The sequence below is a fragment of the Liolophura sinensis genome, chromosome 4, assembly GCF_032854445.1.
Source record: "Liolophura sinensis isolate JHLJ2023 chromosome 4, CUHK_Ljap_v2, whole genome shotgun sequence".
In the NCBI taxonomy this organism is placed as follows: domain Eukaryota; kingdom Metazoa; phylum Mollusca; class Polyplacophora; order Chitonida; family Chitonidae; genus Liolophura; species Liolophura sinensis.
This window is the reverse complement of record NC_088298.1, coordinates 21006478-21032451: the sequence shown is the minus strand read 5'-3', so window position 1 is coordinate 21032451 and position 25974 is coordinate 21006478. Positions and strand designations below refer to the sequence as shown.

The 25974-nt window shown below is 37.0% G+C and overlaps 1 protein-coding gene across 6 annotated transcripts in view; it reads left to right on the top strand.

Moving 5' to 3' along the window:
- The window catches only part of LOC135464933 (titin homolog), an 81869-nt gene that overhangs the window by 31060 nt on the left and 24835 nt on the right, over nt 1-25974 (top strand). For 3 of the 6 annotated variants that reach the window (XM_064742511.1, XM_064742514.1, XM_064742512.1), the window contains 7 exons: nt 19499-19612; nt 20111-20260; nt 20998-21081; nt 21457-21554; nt 22697-22801; nt 23329-24032; nt 24871-25343. In XM_064742511.1, the coding sequence (XP_064598581.1) occupies nt 19499-19612; nt 20111-20260; nt 20998-21081; nt 21457-21554; nt 22697-22801; nt 23329-24032; nt 24871-25343 (1728 nt within the window). Of the gene's footprint in view, nt 1-899; nt 1388-3466; nt 4090-4685; nt 5401-19498; nt 19613-20110; nt 20261-20997; nt 21082-21456; nt 21555-22696; nt 22802-23328; nt 24033-24870; nt 25344-25974 lie in introns of those variants that run through there. The other 3 variants (XM_064742515.1, XM_064742517.1, XM_064742516.1) reach the window with 3 other exon arrangements.

The window sequence follows — 25974 nt, the reverse complement described above, 5'->3', positions numbered from 1 at the left end:
TTCTTAAAATAATAATAAACATACGTCAACTCAAACTGTAAAAAAAGCCGAGAACTGAGATAGTCCTGTAAGCATACCTGTTCTGATAGGGGATGCTATGGGCTGATAGCTCTTGGGCTAGCTAGCCCATCCCCCCTGTGACAGGCTCATAATGGACTAGTCCAGGTGTTAGGCTGTGTCTACACATAGATGGGGTTACAGAACATGCAAGCTACCTGGGGAGTTGAGAGCAGCAGGTAAATGTCGTCTGTCTGCTGACATCGTTATCCTGGGGGGTTAGGCAGGCAGACAACACCTTGAGGCTGTTTGAAGCTTTTTTTGTTTTTTATTCTGACAACAGACGTAGGTAAGCTCCTGTGTTGTCTATGCACTGAGGCTGACGATGCTTCCACTGAAGATGTAACATACGTGTACACCTGGACAGGTATGTCAGTCAGTGAGCTCGGCTGTGGATTGCTTACCGTGAACAGCTGTCTCCAACTGGGATAGATCGACAGATGTTGTTTGTGGGTGAATTCACCAACAACAACAACAACCAAACCATCAGCACCTCCACGTGAGACATTGTCATTGCTAATTGGGAGAATGAAATAGTAATCCTCCGAAATTCAGCACGGCTTGAGAACAGTTACCTTTGAAAAACAAGTGAACGTGATAAGTGGGAACAATTAAACCTTGACATTTTCGTCTTATGTCATCTTTTTGTTACCAGCCAGAGAAAATAATTTGCGTGAGAGGAACACGGTGAATTGACTGATAAGACAGAGATGTGGAGTTGAGAGGAAATTATTGAAGCGAGGATGTATTCTTGAGCGGAGTGGCTATTTTTACCTGTCAGTTTTTGTATGCATGTGGATGAATACCTTTCCCTTTAAAGGGGGGCCGGCAAGAAAAAAAAATACAGGTGTAAATCCAAGGTGTTTTCTAACCTGCGTTTTTTACCTGTGACTGCGTGTGTGGATACCTATCTCGGCTCACCTGTACACACATCATTTGTGACATATTCACCTGTCGCAAAAAGCCTGTGTACACCTGTGTACCTGGTTTTGTAACGCATGCATGATGCAGTACAGGTACCAGTTTTCAGTCACTGTGAGAAGTGTAATCACTTTCAAAGCTTAGTAGTACATTGTGTGTATTCTGGGTCATCAGCCCCCCTGTGATGTGTACCTGTCAGGTGAGAAGGAAAATCCACAGGTGTGTTGATTAGGCTTACCTGTGCTTACCTGGATTCCCACCTGGAATTATTTGGCACATTGTGCGAAAGTTTACACAGCAAAGTGAAAGCCTGCAGGCCTACAGAATTCTCCTGTGTTCTGGAAATATCTGAAAGGAATTTCCTTCCCATTTTTATTTTCTTTTGGGGATGATTTATAACTAAATTCAGGTGAGACAGCTTTTTGGTAAGGATTTACCTGATTCTGAGAGTATTTTTCAACATTTATTCAAAATAAAGTAATGTTTGTTTAAGGTGTAGATATAATGAAAAGTGTCCGAGGTTTTTAATCAATATACAGTTCTATGCTAAACTGATACTGCCTATTCTTGGTTTGAATATCATGTAGTTCCGTTCAGGTAATGGCACAGTATCAATTCTGTTCACATATGGATTTTTTGCCTTGTCTCAGTTATAGTTGGTTAGAACATAAAGATACATGTAGTTCCATTGAAGTCCTCTAGGAGTTGTCTGTTTTTACCTGGTGTATGAAGTTTTAGTGATTTTCATTATGTTCCCTGAGGTTTGTTGAAGTTGTATGAGTTGTTCTGTACCCACTTTGCCTAGGTTAATATTTGAAGTTCCTGTTGTTCCATTGAAGCCCTCTGTAAGTGGTATGTTTTTACCTGGTGTATGAAGTTTTAGGGATTTTCGTTATGTTCCCTGAGGTTTGTTGAAGTTGTATGAGTTGTTTTGTACCCACTTTGCCTAGGTTAATATTTGAAGTACCTGTAGTTCCATTGAAGAACTCTGTGAGTGGTCAGTTGTTACCTGGTGTATGATTACATGCTTAGGGATTTTTCTTCATGTTGCCTCTGGTTTGTTGAAATTGTGTGACATCATTTTTAAGGTTTTATTACGAAGCCCCCCCAAACACAGGTACATGGGTATGAGTTTCCCTAAACTTCTCACTTATTCTTGGTTAGAATTTAAATCTTTAATCTTTTGGTTCCTTTCAAGTCCTCTATCAGTAGCGTGCTTTACAATACCTGATACAGAAAGTTGTGTAGATTTCCCTTACCATATTTTCTCAACATTTTCATACATGAAAGAGCAGATTACAGTGGAATTTATGCACACTTAAAATTTGATTTTGGAGACAAAACTACATTGGTTGGAATGGTCAATTTCAGGGCTACACAGAAAGTATAATTGTATCAGTTTACACAGAATATGCTTGAATAAACATCTTGCAAACCTGTGGAAAGGTTGAAGAATTACAGTATATTGCCTCAGGTTGGTAGAATCGTGTAGTCTCACTCACAAGGCTTTGTTATAGTGCCCCAAACAGGCTTCTTGCCCCCAAGGGGTGTTGCAGTCAGTTGTGTGCAGTGGTATTAGATTGCCTATACCCCTGGGGGGAATCAAGCCCCTACTCTACAGTACAGCCTGATGTTATCTAGTCAGGATGATACCTTTGTCATTAACATTTTCACCTGGGTGTACATGTGACTGTCATAGGCTTTATGATTGCTGTCTATTTTCTGTACAGGTCTGGCTTGGCTTTGTGCTCTGTGTATCCCAGCCAATTAGGAGGTCAGGTTATTTAGATCTCTCTGAATTTTTGAGAAATATTTGCTGTAGTTACACCTTGAAAAAAAAACAAAACAAAACCAAAAAGAAAAATAAAACAGTGAGGAGATGTGTACACCATGTCCAGATGAACTTGTGTTTCTCAGAGTTCATTAACATGACAAGTAGTGTTTAACCTAAAGTCAGTTTCAATTTATTGCCTTTTGATTTTGTGTACTTTTGTTCTTATCAGTTGCTCTATTTCTAGAAATACCTTAGGGTAAATAGAGTTCAGCTGAGTGTATTGATTCACATGTAGATGTTTGAATTTGGTCTGCTACATCTAGTTTCGGTCTTCTTAGTTGAAAATTGGAAAGACTGTTATTTCTGTGATATTTATTGCCTTTCAATTTGTGCGCATGTATCAGCTAGTTCTATTTCTAGAATTACTTCAGGGTTGAGTGGAGTTCATCACATGTAGATGTTTGAATTTGGCCTCACAAAAGACTTAATGTTTTGGTGATATATAACAAGCAGGCAGGCTAGTGTGACCTTTGACCCTCTGAAATGATACACGACCTTTGAACTCAATGGCATTATGATTCACAAGTTAATATATCAAGGAATACATTACAGCCTGAGTGTAGATAAATTAAGAAGCACACATGGTGATGTTTATGTGCGTTTTCTGTCAATTTTCAGACGCATTTCAGTTTTGATGAACTGTTGTAATGTAGCATTTTCTTAATTTCCACTTGAAAGTTGTTTGCAATCATAAAGGTTGAAATTTCAATATATAAAAAAAAAATCAGTGATATTATTAGGTGGTATACGGTAATGCAGCCTGTCACTTGATAATTCAGTCATAAAGTGAATACGGATCCAGCGACCTTATATAGCCGAATGACAACAGGACACAAGCACATGCAGCTCACACAAATACCGTTATAGTCTGGAGTTATTTCATTCACGTTCATCAAGCATCAGGGTTATTTTGGTTCAGTCAGGAAATTCAACTTTTCCTGTGAACTCGAGTTCAGCATTCTTGCAAGTGTCGTATTGTTACAGGAGTGGCTGGTACAAAGTACTATCCTTTTAACGGGTCAGAAAAATATAAGCGTGACGAATTGAAATGATTACAACAACCACACTAGAGTCTCAGTGGCCGTCTGTAGAAAAGTTCACAAACTGTCTGTGTTTTCGAGGGGATCGTGGGACGGATTTTAGAGCATTTTTCTGAGGTCATTTTAGCATTCTCCGTCAGAGTTAACCTTCCAGGGTTGTTTTCCCCTGTCTCTTGGGTCGTCTCGATGATGGCGTGTTTGTTTGGCTGATCTGAAGGTATTTGGGTGGTAATCAAGGTAAATAATGTGTGAATTTCCCCCTAGGGAGGTTTTGTCTCGTTCAGCCGTGTCCCTGGCAGGAAGTATTATTTTCCAAGAAAATTCCTGTCTGGCATCGTGGGAATTTTTCTTGTCAGGGCAGCTTTAGTCTGAAGTGAATTGCCAGAAGATTCAAGAGGTCTAATACTGGCACCTCACTAGGTTGTTCAGAAAATCTGTGGAGAATTTTGATTTCATTTTCGCCTTTGGATATGTATTATATGGTGTAAATTCTCTAAAAAATATGGGTTGATCTCACTAGAGGACTGAAGATAGTGTTGTGTAGGGCCTACTGTCATCAAAATTGTGCTATATATCAGCTGAAAACCCATAGTGCATGTCCTGGGGAAGATTAGTAACGTATAGTACTCATTTACCCAGAATACTGTAGATTATGTAATTATTGTCTTCATATTTATATGTTTTGTTGTAAAAAATTTCTGAACATATGTATGTATGTATTTAAGGAAAGGAAAACTTTGATGTAACTTTCCACAGTGTATATTTAAAAACCCAAATTGTTGCTAATTGAGCTTTATTAAAAAAAAAAAAAACACTGATTTTTGACCCTGTAGGTCCCAGGTGAAGTAAATGTGGCGGCAAAATTCCTGAGATGCAGTGATGTGTTTCAGCCAAAAAATTTGAGCAGAAAATCCCCACCCCAAAGCGGCTAATTTGAGGGTTGGGGTGTCATATGACAGGCTAACAACACCCGAACACAAAGCTGGTCATAAACTACCTGAAGAGCAGAAATATTTCACGATGCCAAGAATCCAAACCGGAGACCTGCAAGCCCAAGCATTTGCTTTAAGGAGAGATATGTTCAACGTGAAATTTTTTCAGCAAAGCTGAAGTAGATGGAGTCTGCAGGAATTTGCTTGACTTTTTCATTAGCCATGGATTGGAGGGCTATACCAGGATAATGCAGATTGTTGTCATTCTTTTGAACCTTGTTGTGGATTTAGACAAAAAAAAAAATGAGAAAAAAATAAGAAAAAAGAAAAGAAAACAAGAAGACCCCAAACCCCATAACATCTGATTTTGTATGCAAACTTTGCTGTGAACTGTTAAAAAAAAAAGTTCAAAAATGTTACGTCCGGGTTGAAACATGATTTGATTGGCAAGTGTCGGAAAGACTTACATCAATCATCTTAACCATTGGGTGTATTTTGCAAAGTTGTGAATCTCTGCGTGAAGATTTTTTTTACCCATAACATCACAGCCGCAGCATGATTCGTCAGAAGAAAGAAGGGAAAACGTTTGCGACCTGGTTTATTGGATTCGACCACGGTAAGTCATGTGACTAGCTGAAAGTCACATTCTTCAATTCCTCGCCAAACATTTTTGGCCACTTCGCTTAACTCCTCCACAAATTTGAACAAGACGTTTGCTCTTGTTACAAAAACACCGTCATGTGTTTTTTTTCTTCAGCCAGCCCTTGCCGCTACTTCTGGATATCCCTTGTCTTCTGACAATATTGTGTAGATTATCCGAACAGTTTGAACAAAGCAACTCATAGAGATAATGTGTCAATTTTGAAACAATGAAAATTGCTTCCTGTCAATTATTTATTCAATCCCAAGGTCTGTGTATACATCACCAGACTTTATCGAGGTCTGGCCCCACGCACGTCTCACTCATTGGGTAATTCAAAAGATCCAAGATCAGCAGAAATTAGAATAACATTCAAACCCAGGATCACCAAAGTGATCTTAGACTTAATCCAATTTTTTAATCATTAAACTTGGTATGTTCCTTTCTGTTATTTTAGCAGACATGTGTTTTGCGATAAGTTACCCAGAATTTACGTTGTCAAGCAATATTTTAACCTTGTTACGTAAGAAATAACAATTTTAAGGTGATACAAAATTTTGACTTAAGTTTAAGATTGGTTTGTCATCCTGGAGCAAGTTGACTCTGAATCTGTTGCATGATAAATGTTGGAGAAATATTAGTTTGGACTTGTAAAGCATGATGGCTTCAGTATAGCTCCTGTGAACATGTACAAGTCATATGTTCTCAGATTTTGGATTTTAAAGCAACCAACAGAAAGTTATAGCTTTAGAGGCTGCATGTAGGCGTGGAAAGCTGGATGTTAAACCTGATGGGATTGTGCGTGTCACACTCATTTTTTTTTGTATTGCATATCGTATTGTTAGTCCTGTTATATATATATTTATGTACAGATATATTTGTCATTCCAGAATAACATTCGTTTGTCGTTCATGTTGGTGCAAAATTAGCATTGGTTAGTATTGCAGGATTGCTCCAGAATGTCTCCTGGCCAATAAGGTCACACTCATTATGAGAGCTTCAGCTTTTTGCTGTGAATAGAATCTGCCATCTGCCTTAACATTGTTGATTGTAACACAGACTGGGATTGGTCCTATATCAGGGATGTTTTCTCATTAACTGAATAAAGTCAGGCATTTTTCCGAGCATTCCAGATCGATGCTAGGGCATTCCCCCCCCCCCCCCCCCCCCCAAATTTTAATTGCCAATGGGTATTTGCGTAGGTATTGTACGAAATTTCACAAGTCCTAAACTGTAAACTCAGAAGCAGACGCCGATAAATAAAACATAGTCTGGTGTCTTGTCTCATGGACCCCATTTTTGTCTTCTATCCTGTTGTACAAGTTTTGGAGTTTTCAAAGGCAGCTATTGTCCTGACAAGATGTTTATGGCAAATGTTTCGTTCTAACTGTGGCAGACTCCCAAAATTAATGGGCTTATATTTTTTGTTGACCTGTTTTTTTTTTTCCATAGCTTTTCTGCTTTTATTTATTTATTTTTTTTGAGAATTATATAGTGTTGAAGGTATTTTGTCTGAAAAGAAAATGTTGGGGGATTTTTAAGCCCAGCCTTTTATAATTGGGTAGAAAATATCATTTTGGTTGTGATGTAAACGGCGTTCTGTTATTTGTATCATAATTTATATCACATTTAAATTTGAGATCATTTGATCTTATGGTTTACCTGTTTATAAACACATATACCCTAATTCTTCAACTGTTTCAACCACTTCTTAGAACAAAATTTTGAACTATGGGGTGTAGAGAAATAATTTGCGCAGTTTCTTGAAGCTTACATCTTTAGTGGCACAAGCAGATCATTCTCAGCATCATTTTCACAATAATTGTCAGCTTAAATTCCACAGAAGAAAATGCTTTAGTGCTGGATATGAAGTGACATGATGTTGGAATGTTATATTTACAAAGTTAAAACAGGTGAAATTTATCATCATGATCATGTATTATGATGTCCGTTGTTTTAACAGTTGAGTTCAGTATTATACCTGTAGTTGTAAGTTCATGTCAGTTCAAATAGCTTTCTACCTAAACAACAGAAACTTGCGTGCACTGTATTGTCAGAAGTAAATCTGCCCGCCTGTCATTTCTTGTCCAGAGTTGTCAGACAACCACGGGCGACGTGAGCCTTTCTTGTCTCGCATTAGTCATTTCTTTCAGTCACCTGGCAGGTATGTTTTATATGACAATTTGTCAGTATTGTAGGTACTTGTGTAAAGTTACATGTGGAAAATTTTGATCTATATTTCATGTGAAACTTTAAGCTCTTTTAACTTCTTACTCTGCCATAGACAAATAATTTCACTTAAGTATATGACACCAACCACAAACATTCAACTGGTAGGAGGTGTATGACAATGGCAAGTTGTATGTGATGACAAGTTGTATGTGACAATGGCAAGTTGTATATGACAATGATAAGTTGTATATAACAATGACAAGTTGTATATGACACTGGCAAGCTGTATGTGACAATGGTGAGCTGTATGGGGACAATGGCAAGTTGTATATGACAATGACAAGTTGTATATGGCACTGGTAAGCTGTATGTGATAATGGCAAGTTGTATGTGACAATGACAAGTTGTATATGACAATGACAAGTTGTATATGACACTGGTAAGCTGTATGTGATAATGGCAAGTTGTATGTGACAATGATAAGTTGTATATGACAATGACAAGTTGTATATGACACTGGTAAGCTGTATGTGATAATGGCAAGTTGTATGTGACAATGACAAGTTGTATATGACAATGACAAGTTGTATATGACACTAGTAAGCTGTATGTGATAATGGCAAGTTGTATGTGACAATGATAAGTTGTATATGACAATGACAAGTTGTATATGACACTGGTAAGTTGTATGGGATAATGGCAAGTTGTATATGACAATGACAAATGGCAAGTTGTATACGACAATGACAAGTTGTATATGACACTAGTAAGCTGTATGTGATAATGGCAAGTTGTATGTGACAATGATAAGTTGTATGTGACACTGGTAAGCTGTATGTGACAGTGGTAAGTTGAATATAATGGTGGCAAGTTGCAAACTGTAATGGTGGGTAATTGTAAGTTTGTATATCAGAATATATACCACAGTTTGTTCATAAAATGGGATCGATTCGGACAGATCCTATGGAGAACTTTAACTGCTTTAAGCTAGGGACGTACCTTAATGTTGACCACTGTCATATAAGGGAAATATTCCTGAGTACAAATAAATAAATCTTTAATCTGCCCAAGTCTGTTATCAACCTCACTGGACCATGGTCCTGAGTTGCCTGGTTTCCTCCCACCATAATGATGTCCACCATCATATAATAGAAATACATGTATTCTTGAAAACAGCATAAAACAACAATTAAATAAATAAAATCAACCTCACACCCGTACAACCCAGCTCCATTACAATTCCTGTCAGCCGTGCTGCCACTAATCTCCCCTTCATGCCACTGAATCTTTCACTCCTGTCCTAAGCAAGAATGTGTGTGGGAGATATGTTAGGTGAGGTAGAAGTCAGAGTCAAATTTACAGGTGAGCCAGATTAATCATTGTTGTCTGCGGGATACTTACGTTCACCTGACTTTCGGATTCACACCCAGCTGTTTCGCATACTTCAAGGTTTTCCAAGCATTATGCTGAAAGTAAAATCTTCATATTTTAAATAAAGAAAAACTCACATCGGTTGCAGTAGACAGACTAGTCTAGTATTTATAAACCTGCATGTGTGTAAAGTACATGAAATAAGTATGGTTTGGATTTGAAATTGAAATTTGAAATGATTCAAAAGGATGATTTGAAATTTGCTTTGAGGAAGGGGGATAGTTTACACCAAGCTCTGCATGATTTCACTCACCTTTCAAATCTACTTCACCATGGTGCCGTATGTTCACCCCTATCAAAGAAGAAGGAAAAAACAAACCTTTCACTTTCAAGTCTTAACAGTCATTAATTAAGACTTATTATTATTCACCTGTGTTTGGTGCAATAACTACAATAACTACTAAATTACCTTACATTTCACCCACAAAAGTGCATTTTTAGAGGCAAATAAATGGCACAGAATACTGTTTTTTGGTACTGAACCTTACAATTTTCCAGCAGAATATCACCCAGAGAAGCAAGCCGCGAAACACCTTTCTAAAATCAGTAGAACTGTCAGAATCAGGTAAAAAGGGCATGGACAAAGCTTATGGTAATTTACAGTGTATCTTGGTGTCACTGTAAAGTAACCATGCTACAGTGCTTACTTAGCTAGTAGGCCAGGTGTTTCTGAGTTTACCTGTGAAATTAGCTAGGGAAATGTGTAGGATTAAGCTAGAGGTGGGAAGAGATTAACCATTGGGTTGTGCCAATCCCTTGTAACTCCTAACATACAACATGAGTACTAGCTCACTGGCATCTCCTAGCTGTCAATTTCCTACTGACAGCCCTGTTTCTGCATGATTTGTCCATCATTGAAGATTGTGTGGTCTGACATGAAGTTTATAGGAGATGAATTGCCTTTGATGATATCACATATACCATAACTCTTTTAATTTTTGGCGCTGACAGTCTGTTTCTTTTAGCCAATTAATACACCTGTAATTGTAACAGGAATGCACTATTTTTCTTTTCTCACATCGTTAGTCCATCCAATGAACAACATAAACATATCTTTACTTTTCTGAAAACAGTGAGAGAGAAATGTAATTTTTGGTTTTCAGCACTACTAATATCTGTTCTAAGAATTAGAAGAATTACAGCACACATATAGGTATAGCTGAAAATCTGAGCATCTTGTATACTTAACTTCATTGTCATTTACTTTGCCAAAAATTATGATGTTAATAATAAATGCAAGAATATGATGTTTGTGCATTACATGGTGATGTCACCTTCTAGCCTTCTATTAGATGATAAATGTGTACCTATGCACAAATATCAGAGATCATTCGGATACGTGAATGCATTGCTCTCCTCTGAGGTTGTCTCCTCATTCACCAAAACGATCCACGTCAGGTGCCATAATTTGTCGGGTCGTACCTTTACCTGTGAGTTAGCCATGCCACTCTTTGATCCTTTATACCTGTCGGCTTAAGACTTGTCCCATCTTTGCTGAGACCTGTCATAGTAATCCTTAAGAAAACCGAGAAAATTAATGGTAAAAAATTAGTCTCCATACATTTTCTGCCATGTTGGAGGTAAATGTTGATTGATGGTAACTGATCATCACTGACGTACCTTGCCTGCGCAGTGTTAAATCATGCGGAATTGATTTCCTTCACCATGCGTGGAAGTAGCATACAGGTGTGGATATGTGTTTGTTGACAAAGTCAGGCAGATAGTTTTTTTGACAGATATCTTTGTAATCTGATATAGAACTTACCAGCAGGCTATTAATGTCCTCCATTGGCATTCCATTTAAGCCCATTTGCAGCAGGCTAATGCCAGTGGCATTCCACTAGCCATAGCACACTTATTGCAGGCTAATCCCAGTGGCATGCCGTTAGCTGACCACTAGCACACTTGCAGTAGGCCAGTGCAAATGGCATGCCACTGGCACACTTTTAGCAGGCCAGTGCCAATGGCTTTCCACTTGACCCTAGCACACTTTTTGCAGGCTAATGCCAGTGGTATGCCATCAGCTGACCACTAGCACACTTGCAGCAAGTGAATGCAATTGGCATGCTTGTAGTAGGCCAGTGCCAATGTCTTTCCACTCGCCTTAACACACTAGCCATGCTGGCAAGTTCCAGTACTACACACAATATAGTACTGGAACTTCACAAACCATTCTCTGTGATTTTTGTCTATGTATGATAACCCAAGGAGTCTGGAATATTCTTTCTTTATACCACAGTAAATTTTGTTAGGGATATGAAGCTTTTCTGTAAATTCACCAAAGTGCATGAGGTGAAGGAACACTCCAAATTATAGTTATAAGTGACTGTGAAGTCCAGTGTTTAAATTCTGTGGTGGTTTTTGTTTTGTTCTTATGTTTTTTTTCCCAATTAAGGGCTTTTCTCATCCCATAGATCATATTTAAAAACTCTTAATTTGAGGTTTTTGTGTGACAGATAATATAACTGTACCTCATGTAATTTGACAACAGTTATCTAATTTCCTCTGTATTTTATGTCAGGTGCTCCTATTTATTATGTTATTTACGTTTTTTAAGTCACCACCTCAATGATAACATCAGATTATACCACATGATGACTCGTCGAAAAAATATTTAACTGTGAAATATTTGACCTGGTTTATTGATGCATGACTGTATTTTGGCCGTTTACCTGTGGTTTAATGGTCGTTAATCAACCTATAGGTGAAATGAACACTGGACAAGTATAAATAGAGTGGTGTATGTTACCTGTTGTCACTTACCTTGCCTTTAATGGCAAACTCTCACCCTGCCCTATTTGTTCTCACCTGGTTTGGAAAATACTCTTTCTCGAGAGCTGGTGCTAATGCACCAAAAAGTCTATTCTGGCTAGTTTAAATTTAATCCTAATCAAAATCGGGTTGAACGAAATAATATGAATATAATTTTTGTAATATTTGTAATATTGTATTGAATTAATTCAAATTGCATTTACCAGAGCTATTGATGTCAATTACAAAAGTGTATTACCTAGAGAGCTGAGAGATGTACTTCAAGACCTAGCTACCAGTATGCTCCCAAATGCCTCAGCTGTTCTCCTACACGTCTGCTTTGGCGTTTGATGTTTGCTAGATTTATGCAGGAAGTATTCCTGAACAACAAAAAAACTTTTCTTTAAAGAATTCTGTTAAGGCTTATGTTCAGTTATATTACTAAATAATTTAAATGTTACAGACTGTAATGAATCGGAATGTCTTGCTTGAGTTTATTTACCATAATTCTTCAATTTTTCTCATATGAAAGAGCAGCTTTCTGTGAAATTTATGTACATTTTTAGTTTGATTTTATTGACAAAACTGCGTTGGTTGGGTTGGCCAGTTTCATGGCTTCACAAAAAGTACAGTTTTATCAGTCTACACAGAATAATGCCTGAAAGAATATGTTTGAATACACATCTTGCAAACGTTGCAGACAGTTTTAAGGATTACAGTACCTGATACAGCTTTTTATGCGTCTGAATTTAAAAAATTGTTGATTAATAACTAAACAACTTGAATTTCATGACAGCTTTGTTTCCTCAAGCCTATAATTAATAATTCATGGTAGAAGAATAGTGTTCAGTGATCACGTTACCTACATTGTACAGGATGTTCATTTCCCTCCAAATAATTAATCGTATCCGCATAATTAATCTCCCAGTTGTATTGTCTTCATCGGTGCATAAAAAAGCCAGAGAGCAAAAAGCAGTGGGTCAGCCACATCGAAAAAAGTCGTTCATGATTGCATGAACAGACTTGACACAGACAAATATTGATCAGATCTTTTTTTAGGCAGAAAAGAAACATGACCTCCACCTTGTAATGGGATCTGTTTATTTGCGGTGCTCATCAGCTCCACTCAGAAGCTGAACAATCAATTTGGGACAAAAAATAAATGTGCAAAACAAATAGCCATGCAACTTTCATTGATTGTATAGAGGAATCGCAGTATCTTTTTCCTTTTTTTTTTAATCATGTGACATTACCTGTCTTACATTACTGTAACTGAAATACTTCAGTTTTTCACGCATACATTGATTTGGTGAATTTATTTATTACAAAGTTAATTGAAATTCTTGCACATCAATATAGAGTAAGCTTTTTGGGAACAGAAAAGTAAAAATCTAGGAATGGAAAAAATGATAAAAACCTGGGAATGCTGTAATGTTTATTCTTGCCTCTGCCTGAATGAGTCACGGTTTTCATGGGACTGGCTGCTCCGTAATGAACGAACACTGAAATGCTGTTAGTCATTGCATAAAAAATATAAGTAAATTAAGTCAGGAATGTCGTAACTACATGATTCATTTACAGCCAGAAAGTATTCTACCATGTACATGCTTTCTTTTGCCAATATTGTTGTTTCTTGTTCAGAAGGATAACCAAAATAAAAGGCAGTAAATATGTTAGATTACTACTCCAAATGTTTTCTTTTTTAATATGAATATTCAGTTCAGGTGATACATATTCATGGGAAACAGAGGTTTTGTATATTGATATTCTGTACATATGTGATTTAGAGATTTAATTGTGAATGTCTGCATAGGGATATAAAATCGTATGCTTTTTAGTGAGAATTTTCAGTCAGTCAATACAGTAAATATAGCTAAAATAGCAGCATTTGATTAGATGGTTTCACCACCAAGTTGTAGCCTAGCTTGGTGCATGTTAAGTTGCTCTTTCAGAAACTGTTGCATATCAAACATTTAACAGCTTGTGGCTTTTGCATATTTTTGCATATTAATGAGATTCGAAATTCATGAAAGCACTCATTATGTATCATCAGATGATTCAAGGATTGTGAGCAAGATCATGAGAGTATGTAATTGAATTGTTAGGGCAAAAATTAATGCTAATTAATTTGAGCTTGCACGATGTCCTCTGATAATTATAGGTAAGAAATTATGCGCAATTCACCCTTATTTGTGAAAGTCTGAATTTAAATTAAAAAAGTAATATAATAGGATTATGTAACCGCTAGCCCAGAATTTATTTAATTCATTTGTGTAGTTAAGCTTTGTATGTGGTTGTATAAGATGCATGTATGAGAGTACCTGCATTTGTAATTAAGCCTTATGTTGAAAGTTCTAAGTTCAAAGTAAAAAGCTATTTAATACGCTGATGTAACAGTTCTGAATTAATTTAATTTATTCCGATAGTGTAATGGGTCACCACCAACTTACTAGGTGCATGTGGTTCCGTAAGATGCTGTTTACATGAGTAGCAGTACATGATATATAATTTATTTTTCCATAGCATTCTCATCATATACCAGTACGTGATGTTGGAATATGAAGTGTTTAATCATGTGACGCTACACCTTTGTTGAACATGCTATATTGTGTAGAATCGAAACAATTTTGTAAATACAAGACATATTTTAGAATGGATATTTAATATTCTTTCAGTTTCACTTTACATTTGTGTCACAATTTAAAATTTTGGAAAGTAAAAGCTTTTGAAATGTTTCACATTCCATTACAGCAACAATAGTTTCACCTTGGATATGACCTTCTAAAGCAGACAGAATGATAATATTACCTGACTATTGATTTTCATTCTAACATTATCAGTTTATGGGCTAAAGCAAGCTTTATATAAACATTACTCAGTATTACCTGTACCCCCCTGCGAATGGTAATGGACTGTGCCTGAGTTCAGGTATCTACCTTTCACATGTTGAGGGACAAGATTCTAGGACAGTGTTAATGTCATCAGAGTTCTGCATCCCCATTCATCTAAAACAACAGCCAGCTGTAATCAGAGGCTGTAATGAGGTGACCTTTGACCTCAAATGCAGGTAAACAACATTGCAAAAATTCAACCAGTGAAGTAAGCTGCATTTTCAGCCAGTCAGAACTTCTGATTATACTGTCAAGCTGGTAATATTAGACTCTAAGATTTATGTAGGAATTGAATTATCAATACCCTAATTCCTCAATCTTTTCGCGAATGAAAGGTCATCTTTCAGTCAATTTATGCACATTTTTATAATAATTCTGGATATAATTTCTGGGCATTGCAAAAAAGTGTAATTTTATCAGTCTTCACAGAATAACGCTTTCAGAATGTGCTTGAATAAACACCTTCCAAACATGCTAAAAGGTTGAAGAATTACAGTATGTTGACTAATTAAAAGCTGTCCAGTAAGATAGTTCGATTTATTTTTTAAAAATTTGTAAATCCTGGTAAAATGCATTTTTATTTTTTTTTTCTGTGGTGGTCTTTTCTGACCACAAATTGGCAACAGTATCATCACATATGGTTTTTGCTACTTAACACACGTTAGACTGCTACATGTCACCATTCGAACATCATACATATAGATCTACGAATGCTTTCGCTGATTGGACCGTGAAAGGAATTATTTCAAGCAAAATGTATAGATATGACGGAATTGATACCTTTTGGGTCACATTAGAATCTGTTCTTTCTACACCTTTTTTCTCTGTTAGAAAAATTCTTAAAAAAATTAATCCAACCATTTTCATGGAAAGTTTTTAATTGTCTTTCATCTGACATATACTTCAGTTTAGAGTGGTCTGTGCCTTTAAATCTGCAGCCGAAGCAAGGCCAGCTCAATTTGACAATTAATACATAGCATTTGGGCAGTGTAATGTGTGTGGATGAGGATTTGTCTTCCTCCCATACGGTGTGCATATCTGTATAACGTAGTTGTGGGGAAGCTTGTCGCTAACAGACTTTGACTTCAGGTGTAAAACAACACTGACGTGATGTGTGAAGCAGTATTTCCTGTTGTGTGGTTTGAAAAGCCTCCTCATTCACATCATTCCGTACACTGATATGCACACGTATAGCGTAATGAGTAAACCCCCAGGGAAGCCACAGTATCCTTATCGCATTTAAACTTAACAAATGAGTTTACTGTGTATATAGCCAGCAGTAATTCAGTCATTTTAATAGGCCATTAAAAATTTTTGCAAAGATTTTTGCTAGCCCGAGTGATGATTTGTTTTTGTGCCTTTTTTTTGTATGGAGATGTAATGAACTTTTTTGTCGTACATGATAGTGCGTAACACCGTGGACTTATCTTAGTGATAATTAATGATGTTAAGACATATTGCTTATTTCTGAGATGTTTTCTTATTTTGCGTCGCATTCGCGTTTATTACTCTTTGAACCCGTCGTAGCGCTCTCATCTAGAATTATGTTAATCAAGTATCTAAACTCGGGCTGTATATGGGAAGGTGTTCCAGCAACCTGCGGATGGTCGTGGGTTTCTCCAGGCTCTGCCCACTTTCCTCCCTCTAATATAGTGGCCGCCATGGTAAAAATGAAATATTCTTGAGCATGCCGAAAGATACCAATCAAATAAATACATGTAAATAAATAAATTTGAAACCTATTACTTTGATGGTGAATTCACCATACCTGTATTTCTAGTACACACTGTGTTTAAAGACATATTTCATACAGGTATTTTGTAATGGTCCACTAAAGTGCCTTTGCATGGAAACTTGTAACCTTTATGAATGCACATATAAACACACATCCCTTAAAGGATTTATGAAGGAAAGACTGGATTTGAAGTTTAGTGACTTCAGGGATAACAATCTTCTTATTTATTTATTTATTTATTTATTATTTGATTGGTATTTTTATGCTGTACTCAAGAATATTTCACATTATGGTGGGTGGAAACCTGGCAGAGCCCGGGGAAAACCCACAACCATCTGCAGGTTGCTGACAGACCTTCCCACGTACGGCCGGAGAGGAAGCCATCATGAGCTGGACTTGAACTCACAGCGACTTCATTGGTGAGAGACTCCTGGGTCATTACGCTGCACAATCTTCTTCAGATTTCTTTTTGCTGGATTGTTTTTAATAACTACACTGCCCTGATTTCAGAATATAAATATATATATATATATATATATCAGTCATACAGAACATGTCGGGTTTCTTTTTAAGACAATTCTGAAAAACAATGAATTATGATGATAAAGGTCATGGAACTAAGCATGACATTTCAGTAAAATTATATATCTTGCATCGGACATAGAACTTTTTTGTATTAATATTCAGGGCCCAATTATTCAAAATTGTATTAACTAATATTGATATTGAGTCATATTTTATATTTAAATTTTTATTCAAGCCCAGCCGACAATGCAGTTCTCCAGTGTCAAAGTAAAGCAGCAGTAGATTTAGTTCATATTTAGTATAATGTTATGCAATTTTTTGTAAGGCTAAGTACAAAATTGAAGACTTGGCTCAAGTTGAATCTGGTAACAAGTCTTAAACTACATGTAAATTCAAACAACCGGGTATTGATGCTTTTTCTAACCAGTTACTATAATTATTGCATTTCCTTGCATCATATTTTTGTCATGCTATAACGTTTGTGAATATTCAAGCTGAAGTCCTGACAGTGTTTGAATGATTGATTGAATGATTTATGCTGAAAAGCCGCTTTGATTTAATAATTGAAATTCTCATTTGGAACGTACATTCCGATGATTCATCCAGGGAATAATTATATTCATGCTCAGTTTTTTTCAGTTTTTCAAACTGGTTTTTCCACAATAAAAGCTGTACAATAAAAGCCTAGATCCTAGCTGTTGTAGGACATATTTATTTGGCAGTTAAAGCAGAGCTGTTGAATTACCGTCACGTTTGAACAATGTTCTGAATAAACATCGGGTGTCCAGCTCTGTATATTTTGGCCACGTGATGGACGGCAGACTCCTGCGATTCATTTTCTCTCTACTGATTTTTGTTATGTTAAGGTGTGGTGATACATTTTTTTGTAAAACCTCACGGGTTTCCTCTGGCCTAATTGAATTAGGCGGTTTTTTTATTTTGTCAGTAAACCTCGAAGAGTTACCTGGCCGAGAAATTGACAAGCCTCGTTAGCACCTAACCTGGCTCAGGTGTTAATCTGGCTCTATGGCCTAACAGCACGCAAATATTTTTACTCGGTGGTGTATTTTTTACTTTGTGAAATACCCTCTAAGTGAAAGGCCTCATGTCTTGTGTGGTTTGTCCTTACATGTTAAAGCAGACGAGTTTTGTCTGGACAGAAAATATATCCCATTTGCAGTATATTCCACCTTTATATGCAGCAGTTAATTTATCAACTTTTTCAAGGAAACTTGTTTAACAAGTCCTAATGAAGAACCTGATCGAATGTGTACTCCCGTGAAACAGTTCATTCTTATGTTTCTTACATTTGAACAACTTGAGTCCCCTTTTAGTTTGGAATGCGAGATAATCTTCACCTATTGTGGATACATGCACCTGTCCACTAATTGTTGAAGAGCATCTATCTTCGTATTTAATAGCTAAAAACCTGTGGATGGTTGTGAGTTTCCCGCAAGCTCTGCCCTGGTTTCCTTGCACCATAATGCTGGTCGCCGTCTTTTAAGTGAAATATTTTTCAGCATGGTGCAAAACACAAATCAAATAAATAAATAATAGCTAGAAATTGATGCACATTTTAGTCTGTAATGTAAAAATCTTATACAGGTTAATGCATACACATTTTTTCCTGTATAGTATATAATTAAACCTCTGGCCATACGCGGGAAGCTCTGGCAGCAACCTGCGGATGGTTTCCTCCCACTGTAATGCTGGCCACCATCACATAAGTGAAACATTCTTGAGTACGGTGTTAAACACCAATCAAATAAATAAATGAATATAATTAAACCAGTATGTTTTTATTCATCCTAATGACTTTTTAGCATATTGTAAAACACCTTTTCACAGGTGGATATTTATTGACCATGGCATCCTACAGAGAGTTATAAAATTAAAGCACCATTAAAATTAATATCAACATTTATAGCCCAAGTCAGGAGTTTAGTAGTTCCTTGAGTAGAGATGTGTTTTACCATTATTAATGGTGGTTTAATTACATATTAGTTTGTGGGTGCCAGTTAGCCTACATGTACCTTGTCTTCTTCGGAACCTGGATGTTTCTTGTCGGGTAGTCGGATTGTGCCTGTCATAAATTTGATAGCTACTGCACACATAAAATGTTGAATGGTGGGAAAAAAGTGATGTAAAATACGAATCAAATGATAAAAACAATTAGCTGTTTAGCTGAAGTATTGTGTGGAATATGATATTTGGAGTCCATTCAATGCATTGCCTCACTTAATGCCCTCTTTTGCTATCATTCTAACTCACACTCGCTCTCTCTCGCTCTCTCTCATTTTTGTTTGCTGATCGACCTGCTTGCATGCTAACTCAATGTTTTTTGGGTTTTTTTTCGGATTTACTATTGTTTAAAGTACTTTTAAGTCTTAGAATGAGACTGCTGATCTTAACTTGAATATAAAATATCACCGAACGCTTTAGGTGATGTTCCATCTGATGTTGCAGCAGCAGTGTATTAAGTGTTAAAGCTTTGTTTTTGTCTTTATGGTTTTTGACATGTTGACAATTGGCATATTTTATCTTTACTTCGTCTCCCTGTGTTTCACAGAGCTCAACCTCAGTGGTGTCAGTGAGAAGTCCACCTCGCCCAGTTTGCCACTCCCGAAAGCTTTCTCCTCCCCACAGCCTCTGCTCAAGGAAGAGAATTCTGTCATCGTTAAAGGTAGGTCGAGCTGAAACTCATGGTTAAGGTGCTTGTCTTTGGGTTCTTTCAATTTTACAGTTTAAAGCCAGCCTTGGGCAGTAGATATCTGTCATTGATACCTATAAATGGAAAGGTGCCCTGGGTGCTGAGGTGGTTAGCGTGCCAGCACCATGCAGTGAAGTAGGATCGTCCCACCAGTGCGGTCGCTGTGAGTTCATCTCATGCTGGCTTCTTCTTTAGGCTGTACTTGAGAAAGTCTGTCAGCAACCTGCAGATGGTCATGTATTTTATTGTATAAGTGAAATATTCTTGAATACAGTGTAAAACACCAGTCAAATAAATAAACAAAAACAAAGCTAGATCTGTTAGGATTTTAAGTAAGCTATACCCCTTTAACATATCATTGTCAGTTCTGTTTCTTCATACCTGTTATAAGCTTTTTTCCCAGAGCTAAGATTGTTTTCGTCTGCAAGTCTATTAGCACCTTGGTTTTGACTTTTTTTGATTGGTTTTCAGATACATATAAAACACAGCTCCAGAGGGCTCAGAAACGTGAGGATGAGGAAACAGAAAAGTTCCGTAAAAAGTTTGAGAACGCCCTTACAGAATTGTACAGATCCTTGGACAACCAGACGCCATCACAGATCGATTACCATGGCAACAAATGTACGTTTCGTGTATTTTTCAGTAACATAACTTTTGTCTGGTTAACTGTTTGATTTCTGTGTAGGACACCGGGTGGTCTGTGTAATGGTGTTATTACCCGGTGGCTTCCCACTGCGTTGTGGTTTTCCAGAAACCGCTCTGTGGTTATACCTGATCAGTTAAGTCATTTCACAACAGGAGTCTGGAATAGAATTAAAAAATGACGCAGTATTTTTACAAGTTTTTTAAAGTTTTTCATTTATGCTATTTCAAACAATTAAGATAAGCATATTATGTAATTAACAAAAATTAACTCTTTGGAACGAAAGTATGCAGGACACATGATGATTTTTACTGTTTTGCTTTTTTCCTCCCCAACATTTTTATTTTTTAAGAAGGGCTTTTGTGGCCTAGTAGTTAGCATGCTACTGCAGCATAGCGACTCAGAAGTCTCTTCTGAGACAATGTGATCACTGTGAGTTTCAACTCCTCTCCAGTCGTATGTGGGAAGGTATGGCAGTAATGTTCAGATGGTTGTGGGTTTCCCCGGGCTCTATCCTGTTTCTTTCCATCATAATGCCAGCCACCGTCGTTTAATTGAAGAATTCTTGAGAACAGTGTAAAAAGACAATCAAAAAAATAAATGGACTTATTACATAAGAGGGCTGATAGGTGCATTCATTGCCTTATTGTTTGCTTGTTTAGTAACTTTTTCTTGACAATTTGTTTTTAATGATATCATGATGTTTGTTTTCCAGATGGAGACTTTGTGACCAATTACAGAAATCGTTTCCGTGATCTTCTGAGTAATTTATCGGATAGTCTACAAAAAATCCACAATCGTAAGTTTTTCATTCAGTGTACATAAACTCACTCTACATTTATAAGATTGCTCTTAGTTTAAAAAAACTCACTCTTCATATGTAAGATTTCCCCGAGATATGTGATCAGAAAATCCACAATCGCAAGTTTTTCTCTTCATCTACAAAACTTACTCTACATTTGTAACATTTGCCCACGATATGTGATCAGAAAATCCACAATCAATAGTTTTTCTCCTAGTCTACAGAAAGTTTTTTGGGGCACAAATATAGTATTTATATATGATCAGCAGTTTGTAAAGGTGCATATAAGAATTTATCAGAATCATTTGCAGATAGAAGCCTAAAGATTCCCGAACTTTGCGCTGATTTTTTTTCTCTCTCTGTCTCTTGCAGATGCAGATGGGAATACAGGCCAATCAAAGTCTTCTAGTCGAATTCGACAAACCTTATCAAAAGTTGTGGAAAATGCTGTCGGTGACACAGTGGATTGGGTAAGTTATCTCCCCTTGCAAAAGAAAGTGTGATGAATCTTTTAATAGTACTGTACTTCTTCAACCTTTTCACATGTTTGCAAGATGGTTTTTTTTTTTTCAAGCATATTCTGAAGACTTCTTCATTTTGTGTGATAAAATAAACTTTTTGCAAATCAATGAAATTGGTCAATCCAACCAATCTGGTTTTGTTCCATAATCAAATTAAAACTGTACATAAATTGCAAAAATAAGGGTAGGTCACATTGCCTACCCTGAACTGATATGACATTTACTAAATTGTCCAAGAGTGGCTTTGCTAAGATCATTACCTAATGTGGGCTAAAAAATACGTAATACAAATGGAAATTTCGATGTGAATCCAGAAACAATATTCTAGGGAAAATGAGACAATAACACTGGTATTATGGTATGAAGGAGAAGAAAACATAAAAATGCTGCCAAAATCAGATGAAAGAGCGTCAAAACTTATTTGCAAATATGATATTAGGGATATGTTTTGGGGGATTTTTTTTTTCAGCAGAAAAGGGTATTTGAAAATATTTGTGTATGGTGGGTATTTTGGACCAACTTTTGGTATTTATAATCGTTGTTGCATAGTAATGTTCTAAATAAAGATGTGATGCTTGTCTAATAAATTTATTTGAATGTCAATTTGTTGTTTATATCGAAACGTATGCATTTAACCTAAATTATGATAATATTTATGAACATATTAAAAATATAAAAATGATCCAAATTGAGGTTTAATACATTTGTTAGCTGAAAAAAAAAAACAAATTCTAGAGCAGAGATATTTATTAATCCTGTGTTACATCCTCATTTATGACATTATTAAACAAAGACTATAAATACCAAAAGATGGTCCAAAATACCCACCATACAAAAATTATTTTCAAGTGTATTTTTCTGTTTAAGGAAAAATCTGAAAAAATATTGAAAACTACATTTAGAAATAACTGTTTGCACTCTTTCATCTAAACTCTATGCCATTTTTATGTTTTCTCCACCCTTAAGTACACGTAAGTAATGGCTTTTTGGAATCGGCCCCGTCAACTAATATGTTCTTGCTAAATAATGCACCGATAAAATCCTTGAGTCTTATTCGTTTAATACTAACATGTGATGTTCATTGTTTACAGCAGGGCTCCGATGAAGCAGTGTCGGATCTGTCAACGTCGACAGAGGATGGGAATGACATCGACACGTCGTATCAAGACCAGCTGGCCCAGGTCCTCATTACAAAGGTAAGAGGCTTGAACAGGGAATGTGTAGGTTCCCCTGATCTCATTGGTTGTCGTGAGGATTAACAGTCGGTAATGCTGGTGTGGCCATTTAACCCTTCATCTCCGTCTTCATTTCAGTGAGATGGTTTCACCACATGCGTTCATCAAGACAGCTCGATACTTGCTAGGTGCCTTCCTGAGGACTTGAAAAAATGCAGTGGTCATTTGTTCAAAAATTTTCATATTCTGATGCATATTAGACAGTCATGACAAATCTTTCACTTTCACTTTTACATGCGTATACGTGTACTTCTCCCTATAACTGTGAAATGAATAGTAAAGAGTTAAGGTAGAGCAATTCTATTTAGGAATTATTAAATGAATTATTTATTGAACTGGGGCTATGTTTAAAACCTGTAGGATGAGATGCTTGCGTGAAATTGCACAGACCCCACTGAAAATTCAATCTTACGTTTCTAACGTGCAACTAACAATCACTAGCAAGAAGAGCAGAAAATTTTTGGAACTTTTTAATTTTGTTGTTACAGGTGGTCGACCGTCATCGCAAGGTTGCTGAGGAGAAAGAGAAACTGCGTCAAAAGGAACGTGAAAAAGAGAAGAAGAGAGAGGAGCTAGAAAAGGCAAAGCAGCGACGGAAAGAGATAAAGGCGCAGGAAGAAGCCCTGCAATTAGAGCAAGAGAAAGAGGCGGAGCGCGCTAAACAGGAGGCGGACAAGAACCGTTTCAACTACGACGCCGAATTCGAGAAACTCATCAAATTCTCACAGGGCTCGTCATCGCGACCGAAGCTTCAAGCTCGGCAACTTCAGGAAGAAAAATTAGCACCAGTGGAGGAAGTTCCAGTTGTGAAGGTGACAAAGCCGAAAGAGGAAACGGAATTGGGTTTGCTCGATCGTGTTATGGGTTTGGAAAAGCTTCACGACCCACACCCGAAACTGCCCGACTTTTCTGTGGGTTCGCTGGGATTTAATGAAGTGGATCCTGACCTGATGTCGCTAAGTCACAGCGAACGCGAAGACAATGGGTACGATGACCAAGACTATTTATCAGAATCAACAAATTCCTTGAACAGGAAGTTGAATCGTTCCTGGCAGGACAATTGGATTTTGGGACATGAGCGAGGCTCTGGGTTACATAAACGCGCGACTGTCCAACGCGTGAAAAGCGACTTGTCAGACTCGATGTACGTACATGTGCCAGAAAATGACGTCTCACCCAGAGTTGGAGAAACGTAAGTTTGAATTTTCAGTGAGGTCTGTGCGATTTCCATGTACATGTATAATTTAACCAAAGTAATCATCAGTCAGTAGTGAGCACAAAATGCTTCTATAAACTACAACTTTCACATCGTGAAATTGTGTTCAGATCCATTTGGATTCTTTCCTGAGTTGGGTTATTCTCAGAACTTCATGACAAAACCATGACTGCTGGGTTCATTGCGTATGATTATGAGGACAGTTCCACAATTTCTGACTTACTAATTGTTCCACATTTTCGCATGTTTGCAAGGTGTTTATTCAGGTGACATTATTTTGTATAGACTGATAAAATTATACTTTTTGTAAAGCCCTGAAACTGACCAATTCAACCAGTGCAGTTTTGTTTCCAAAATCAACTTAAAACAACTTTTAAATACAATTTTAAATTTTTTGCAGGGAAGCGGGTGCTAATAAACAATGTTTGGTGCACCTCATAAGTGTTATCTCATAAAAACAAAAGTTGAACTTCCAGTACCAAAAACTAAGTGCTGGGGTGGAATTTTAACTTTTGACTTAAATTAGAAATGGCTTTGTGGAATAGGTGCATGCTCAGAAAGGTGTAATGACTGGTCAGTACTGTGAGGTACCTGCTCAGCACTTCAGCAACTTCAAGTCAGTTCTGCACAGTCGATTTCCACCAGTATTGTGGCAGTGTTTCCCATGCAATGGCAACTCGGGTCCAAGCTGGATAGGCTAATGTTCTCTTGTAATGCAGGAATGCTACTTTACCAGTAGCAGTAGAAATTCATGAGCCTGAAAAGTAAAAGTAATCAATATATGTTTGATAAATAGGGATGGCTGTGTTTTCAGGGATGCTGAGGATTTGTCCGACTTGTCCGAAAACGAGGATAAGGACTCTCCCAGTGATGATGATGACAATGCATTTTATGCTCAAACTTCAAACGAAATTGAGCGCGTTTCTAATCGCATAAACAGGACTGCCAGCATTACAGACTCTTTTGTGCAAACAGACGATTCCGATTTGGATGCTTCCAAGTCTTCGCTGCATTTACACGGGATGAAATCAAAACACTCAGTAGACCCTGCCTTGAAACTAAGGCTGTCAGAGTCCTTGGATACCAGCATCCAATCAGACGATTCGTCTGTGTTGTCGTCCATACAGGAGAGGAAAGACGAACTCAAATCTAGTCAGAAATTTCAGGAAATGTTGATTCCGTCAGAGAACAATGATCCCAAGTTTGATCTTCCTCCGGAGAGCACGACGGCTTTTGAAGGGGAGGCAATCAAGTTGGTGTGTCGCGTTTCTGGGACTGAGCCTATTGGTGAGTGGTTGAAAGATGCATTAAACTGAAATGCTCTTTGAACTCTGCATTTATTTTATGCAAATTAGCTTTTTATACTTTAAAGGATAGTCTGTATAACCTAGGTTCAAGCTGTCAACCTGGCAGTTTAATAATGATCTAATTAGCCAGAACATTGTCAAAACTGTTAGGGGAAGGAAAGTGGAAGGGGGAGGAGACTTGGCCTATATTTTAACAAGCTGATGGAAAAATATGCGAAATTGGTAATAATCATTACAAGATCAAACACATGCACCCAGAAATAGCAAATAACTGTTACGGTTTTTTATGTTTCATTTTTGTCTTTTTAACTTAAACACTGAACAGGTAGTGCAATTACCAATCACATGCAAGTTTTCCTTCCTCAAAATTTAGCTCTCATTGATCGAACTCTACCCTAACGTTAATCTATAACCCACAAATCTCATCGGCGTCATACAAAAAGTGTAATATTCATTATTGTTTCAATGAGTTGTGAATGCAAATTTGCAGATCATATTCATATCTCATATTCATATCTCATTCATATTCATATTCAAGTCGTTATCGCATTTGATATTTCTTAATGATTATTATTTAAACAAGAAACATATTTTTTGATGTGAGGCATATT